The 6911-nt window shown below is 51.3% G+C and overlaps 1 protein-coding gene across 2 annotated transcripts; it reads right to left on the bottom strand.

Annotated features, from left to right (window-relative positions):
- Positions 1 to 2981: 2981 nt before the first annotated feature.
- On the bottom strand, positions 2982 to 5578 carry LOC150048725 (uncharacterized). 2 transcript variants are annotated; one of them, XM_090354378.1, is made up of 2 exons: positions 4871 to 5578; positions 2982 to 4477 (listed from the first exon to the last, which is right to left on the bottom strand). In XM_090354378.1, exons 1-2 carry the CDS (start codon positions 5509 to 5511, stop codon positions 3268 to 3270), a joined length of 1851 nt encoding a protein of 616 aa, XP_090210504.1. In that variant the 5' UTR covers positions 5512 to 5578; the 3' UTR covers positions 2982 to 3267. The 2 variants fall into 2 exon arrangements, with proteins under 2 accessions (XP_090210504.1, XP_090210503.1); XM_090354377.1 differs by having other exon boundaries at positions 2982 to 5578.
- Positions 5579 to 6911: the final 1333 nt, after the last annotated feature.

The raw sequence follows: 6911 nt of genomic DNA, 5'->3' as shown, positions 1-6911 counted from the left end.
AACCCAAAACAGCAGGGGCTGTATGGCTAATCTTTCCTCAGTGTATGGTGAATATTGATGGGTGTACTGTGACACAAGACACACTGAGATGTGACTTGGCCCTGCCATGGGTGTGGTTTAGCAAGTTTATGGCTTATGAAAATATGTAGAGCCTCTTATACTGGATGGGATAAGGATGGAGCTTTTGTCCAAATGATCCTGCTACAGATTATCATGACAAGGGAACTCAGCATAAGTTTACCAGTGAGGGAACATTCGAATATGTGTGTGTGTATGTGTGTGTGTTGTTTCCATGCAATAGCCTAGTTCCATGATGATACTGCCCTCACCATGTGCCAGCCTGTATTTTTCATGATTGGAATTCTGTATCACTGGCTCTTGAGGAAATGTAATGTGAATGTTACTTTCAAATTGTTTGGTTCATTTCATAGAGTTGAGTATATAGTGATGTTTGCTTTGTATTGATGAACAATGGGCTCCTGCTATATATGCAGTCTGGCAAAAGGGTCTCTTGCCCAAGACTATGACACATTTAAGCCAGAGAAAGGATATAAAGACAAAGACTGAGAGAAGTGCAGTGTAAAGATATTCTTTAACATATAAAGTGTAAAATATCTAGCTAGGTTAATCAATGTAAGTTTCTAACCAAGGACAGGTGATGGGTAACACCCACTTTTTTTGCCAGCTCTGGGGCTTGAACTCAGGGCCTGAGCACTGTCCTTGGGCTTTCTCAAGGCTAGAGCTCTTCCACTTGAGCCTCAGCACCACTTCTGGCCTTTTTCTATGTATGTGGTACCGAGAAATCGAACCTGGGTCTTTGTGCATGTTAGGCAAGCACTCTACCGCTAGGCCAAACTCCCTGCCTGGTTACTTTCCTTTCTATTTTATGTTTTTAGTATTTTTTCCCAGTGTTGGGGAATGAATCAATTCTTAGGCATGGTAGGCTGAGCTTATAACTCAGTCTTACAAAAGTAAACATATTCATACCACATGATTTAGCAGTACATCCTCGATGTTTACCCAAATGAATGGAAAACTTACATGCACACAAAATCATGCATACTTGCACACAAATTTTGCAATAACTTTATTCACAACTGCCAAAAGCTTGAAAACAACCAACATGTCTCTGAGTAGGTGAGCAGACCAAAAAACACCAGTATCTGCAGACAACAGAATATTATTCAGTGCTAAAAAAATGAAGTATAAAGCTATGAAAAGACATAAGGAAGTCTGAATGCTTATTAAGTGAAATAAGTTCATCTAAAAGATTGCATACTATATGAATACATAATTTTCTAGAATAACAGAATTAAAATAATAATGGAACCATGGTTTACCAGAGTTCGGGAAAGGAAACGATAAAAAGAGATAAATTTCTGCCACTAAGCATTAGCCAAAACCCATAGTATATGCAATACTAAGTGTGCACTCTAATGTAAACTATGGAGTTGCAGTGAAAATCGTTTGCTAACATAGGTTTTCCCCGAGTATAACAAATGAGCCATCCATTGGTGGAGAAGGCAAACAAATGAGCCATCCATTGGTGGAGAAGGCTGTGCCTGTGGTGAATCAGGGACCTAAGGGGAACTTTCCTGAAAATTCTGCTGTGAACTTAAAATTGTCTTAAAAAAGTCTAATTTTATTTTAAATTTTGATAGACTTAAGAATAAAGATGATAATATTTCAACCAAGAAATAAAAATCCCTACTTAACACATGTCCTTGCCACTGTTTTTGGATTTCTGTAGCCTTTGTCATGATCACAAGGTTATCTGATTTGGGGAGAAGAGGAAGCACAGAAGTAGAGGGCAAAGGGTAAATTTAGCACTGCTAATCACTAGACACCATGTTGGAAATGAACTATACAACTTGTGGGGAAGGGAAAACTAGGAGAAAATGAGGGAGGAGGTAACACTGTTCAAAAGGAAATGTACTTCTTACTTATGTAACTGTCACTCCTCTGTTCATTAATAAAATTTAAGAAAAAGAGTACACATCAGTTAGGATGTTTTACACAACTGATATAACGAATTATAACCACTTTGTGCAATTAGTACTAATTTTTTATATTATAAAAAACCAAGTATACAGTCTGCAAGGTAATTTGAAAGTAATTTCCATAACCATGTACAGAACCTAAAAATAGGGAAACTGAAGTGAACAGAAAGTTTTAGAGAAAGATTTTTCTTTGCTTGAGTTTTAGGAAGAATGTCCAATTTTCTGCGAAGAAATTCAGCTAAGATTTTTATTTTTCTCCTTTTTTCTTTCTTTCAGTCTTATTATTGTTCTTCTTTTTATTTTTATGTACCAGTGCTGAGACTTGAACTCAGGGCCTGGGCACTGCCCTGGCCTATTTTCCACAGGATTAGTGTTTGAGCCACAGCTGAGCCACAGTTCGGGCCTTGTGCTGGTTAACTGAAGACAAATCATATGCCTGGGCTGACTGGAGCCATGATCCTCAGACCTCAGTTTCCTGGGTAACTAGAATTACAAAAGTGAGCCACTTTTTCACATTTCTGCACAAATGTAAAGAGTATGGCAAATTATGCTGAGTCTCCTCCCAAAGATGTGGCATGAAGGTTGTAGCAAAAAGAAACCTGTGCGCTTGTTCACTGCTGAGAATTGGTGAGGACAGGCCACTTAAATCCCATGGGTCATGCCTGTAATCCTAGCTACTCAAGAGGCAGAGATCGGAGCATGGTGGTTCAAAGCCAGCCTGGGCAGGAAAGTTAGACTTATCTCCAATTAATCATAGAAAAAGCCAGAAGTAGCTCTGTGGCTCAAGTGGTAAGATTGCTAGCTTTGAGCAAAAGTAGCTCAAGGGTGGGGATCCAGGCCAAGAGTTCAAGTCACAAACAAAAACCAGAAGAAGAGGAAGAGAAGGAGGAAGAGAAGGAAGAGGAGGAGGAGGAGGAGGAGGAGGAGGAGGAGGAGGAGGAGGAGGAGGAGGAGGAGGAGGAGGCTGCGGCGGCAGAAAGAGGGAGGAGAGATGGGGGAGGGAAGGAGAGGTGGGGGAGGGGGAAAGGGAGGGAGGAAGGGAGGCAGGATTGATTACATAATAAGTGGAAATGTAGCTAATGTTATAGAGTGCCACGTGGACCAAAAAGGCCAAGTAAGAGCACAAAGACTAGCATTCAAGCCTCAGTACTGGCATGATGCGGGCACACATGAACACTACCACCACCACCACCAAAATCCTGCCAAGTCCATTGAGTTGCTGAAGACCAAGTACCTCTGGGAATTCTATGGATTTAGAACCTGCTGGCTAAGGCCGTCGCCCTGACCACTTGGGATGCCAACGGTAGGACTCAGGTTGCCGGGGAGGGTATGGAGGAGCCCTTCTTCTGCCATGGCTCTCGCTGGAGATTCTGCGGATGGGACCCAGTCTTGACTCGCAGAAAAATACGGTGCTGGCTTCTCTGGAATATTCCATTTGGCATATGGAAGGGGTGTCCCATTGGTCTGGCTGGCGTGTCACGGGGACATCCCTTTGGTGTGATTGGCTAGTCGAGGGGGCCTCCCTGTGGTGTGCCTGGCGCATCGAGGGGGCGTCCCTGTGATCTGGTTGAATAGTCGAGGGGACATCCCTATGACCAGGTTGGCTATGGCTAGTCGAGGGGGCATCCCTGTGACCAGGTTGACTAGTCGAGGGGGCATCCCTGTGACCAGGTTGACTAGTCGAGGGGGCATCCCTGTGACCAGGTTGGCTAGTCGAGGGGCCATCCCTGTGACCAAGCTGGCTAGTCGAGGGGGCATCCCTGTCACCGGGTTGGCTAGTCGAGGGAGCGTCCCTGTGACCGGATTGGCATGTGGAGGGGGCGTCCCTATGGTCTGGTTGGCTGGTTGAGGGAGCATCCCTGTGGTCTGGATGGCGCGTGGAGAGGGCGTCCCTGTGGTCTGGTTGGCTGGTTGAGGGGGCATCCCTGTGGTCTGGAAGGCGCGTGGAGGGGGCGTCCCTGTGGTGTTGTTGGCGCGTGGAGGGGGCGTCCCTGTGGTCTGGATGGCGCGTGGAGGGGGCATCCCTGTGGTCTAGTTGGCTGGTTGAGGGGGCGTCCCTGTAGTCTGGATGGCGCGTGGAGGGGGCGTCCCTGTGGTGTTGTTGGCGCGTGGAGGGGGCGTCCCTGTGGTCTGGATGGCGCGTGGAGGGGGCGTCCCTGTGGTGTTGTTGGCGCGTGGAAGGGGCGTCCCTGTGGTGTTGTTGGCGCGTGGAGGGGGCGTCCCTGTGGTCTGGATGGCGCGTGGAAGGGGTGTCCCTGTGGTGTGGCTGGTACGTGGAGGGGGCATATCTGTGATGTGGATGGAGCATGGAGGTGGCATCGCTGTGGTATAGATGATGCGTGGAGGTAGCATACCTGTGGTGTGGATGGCGCGTCGAAGGATCGTCCCTGTGGTGTGACTGGCGAATCGAGAGGTCGTCCCTGTGATAAGGTTGGCATATCGCAGGGGGTCTCTGATGGCGGGCATGGCGTGGTAGGCTGGAAGGTAGACGTGGGTCTAGATGGTGAGGATGATAGCAGGTCTGGGTAGGGGCTTCCGGGCGATGGGGGGGCTCAGCTCTCCATGGGGAACGGCGGTGTCGGGCCGCAGGTGGGTGCCAGGGCAAGGGCAGGGGGCGCTGGTCAACTCTTCTGCCCCGGGATTGTCTCCTATCCCTGGTGTCTGAATGCCTGCCACTCGGGGCACCCCCCATCCACCTGCCCACGGGGTGTGGGCTGCGGAGGACCACACCCCAGGCGTCGGCTATGTGCGCCAGCAGCAGCTGGGAGAGGTACCGGTGTGCCAGTTCATCCCAGTGGATGCCGTCTTGATGCCGGTGCTGGGTGGCCCGTCGGAAGTGGAAATGGACATCCAGCACGTCCAAGCCATACCTTCCCGCCAACGTGGAACTGTAGAAATTGGCCTCCATCACGTCTTCCCGCAGACGAGAGGGCTGGTGGGCCCCTGCGAGTGGGATCAGGTCCCCGGCGATGGTCTCGGCTGCGGGCATGGCGGTGTTCCACACGAGAAGGCACGACTCGGGCAGCGTCTGTCGCAGGTGGCCGAAGAGGCTCTCCAGGGCGCGCGGGTAGCGCCTGCGGAAGTGGCGGCCATACCGGGACAGGTCCCCGAGGCAGGAGTTGAGGATGAGCACGTCGGGGGCGAGGAGGCCGCGGCGGAGCCGGTCGAGCACCCGGCCGGCATAGGAGGAGTAGGCCCGGGTGAGGAAGTAGAAGCGCACCAGGTGGTGGCCGGCGCGGAATTGGCGCACCTCGCGGTAGCGCGGCCGGGGGGCGCCGGGGGCCGCGGGGAGCCGGGGCCGCGCGCCGCTCCAGCGGCTGCCTTCCAGCAGCGCGTCCCGCTCGAAGCTCAGCTCGCCTTTGGCCCGCAGCTGGCGCGGGGACAGCAGGCAGTCCTTCTGCAGCAGCAGCACCAGGTCCTTGTACACGGCCCGCTGGATCGAGTCCCCCATGATGACTACGAACTTGTTGTGCAGCAGCTGCCGGACCTCGCGGGCTCGCAGCTGGACCATGGCGGGAGTGGAGCGGGTGGCCTGGGCCTCGACGGCAGCGGCTTGCGGAGGTGGTGAGGGAGGGAGGCCGGGGTGAAGTAGCAGGGTGTAGGAGTCCGAGAAAAGCCTGGAAAAAGGGCAGAAGCTGGCGCCGGGAGGAAGAGAGGAGCTCACGGATGGGAAAAAGGAGAGAAACAAAATGGGGGCTGGAGACGAAGGAACCGTTCCGTTCCTTCCCACGTGACCCCTAAACTGCGCAGGCTCTTGAGCGATTCCAGGCCCCGCCTAGCGGAAGGGAGGGGCGAAACCAGAGTGACTCCGCCCAATGCTGCCAATGAGATGTGAGCTCCACTTGACCACGCCCCCTGGAGGGGCGGGATCACGCTGTGTGACTCCGCCCCTGGATACCGCCTTACATAGCCCCGCCCCTGCGGGTGTGGGGCCCAATCCTTCTTGCCTCCACTGCTGGGGATGTGGGGAGCTGTGTGGCCACGACCATAGGGGTGTGGGTTGAGTGACCCCACCCCTGGGAGTGTGGGTCTTCCGGGTGTGACCCTGCCACCCCCTCAGGGGGACATGGGCCCCTTCCCCAGAGCCTCTCCCTTAAGATGGGGGCCCTATACATATTGGGGTGCGCTACCCTCATTTACTCGCCAGCATACACTGTGTGCACATGCACGTGGGGGAGATGACACAGAGGGACGCCTGTGGACCCTGTGCCCACTTTCCCGCGTGGGTGACGCTTTGGGATGCTGTGGGCTCTAGGTAGATCTCATTTCCTCATGACAAGGATTCCAGGCCTCTACGGCACCCCTCCCCCACCCCGTCCCCCTTAACGGAACCTTGTCACTTAAGGGAATTCGTTTTTAACGGAACTTCACCACTTAACGGAATTTTAACGTTTCAAGGATTCCATGTATGGTAACCGTGGGGGTTGGGATGGAAGTTAGCTCCTCTCCTCCGTTTCTGTAACTTAATCACCCATTAAAGAGGATGGCTGTGCTGTTTGTCATTTTTGGCAATTGTTAATTCAGGTGCTGTGAACATTCCTATACCCATGATGTGTAAATTTAGATGTTCATTTCTTTTGAATAACCAGTTTCCCTCCCCCCTCCCCCCTCCCCCATGCACTCCTTTCTTCCTTCTCTCCCATCTTCTGGTACTGGGCTTTGAACTCGGGACACTTGCTAGGTCAGATTTCTACCACTGGATGGATCTCTAGTCCTGTTTATGCTGGTAATTTTTAAAACAGGCTCTGCCTGTGTTAGCTTTGAATATTGATCTTTCTGTTTTCACTCCTACAAAGTAGCTAATAATAAATGTGTGTGTGTGTGTGTGTGTGTGTGTGTGCCATTGACTAAAGACTACAAATTTCTTTCTGAGGTATAAGCATATTATGGATATATGAATAAGATCCTTCA

The sequence above is a fragment of the Megascapheus bottae genome, chromosome 21, assembly GCF_031878675.1.
Source record: "Megascapheus bottae isolate mThoBot1 chromosome 21, mThoBot2.hap1, whole genome shotgun sequence".
Classification (NCBI taxonomy): domain Eukaryota; kingdom Metazoa; phylum Chordata; class Mammalia; order Rodentia; family Geomyidae; genus Megascapheus; species Megascapheus bottae.
This window is presented reverse-complemented; position numbering and strand designations above follow the sequence as displayed.

Bases quoted from the DNA above. Each gene is read 5' to 3' on its own strand.
- LOC150048725 (XM_090354377.1), bottom strand. From the start codon at position 5,511: ATGGTCCAGCTGCGAGCCCGCGAGGTCCGGCAGCTGCTGCACAACAAG.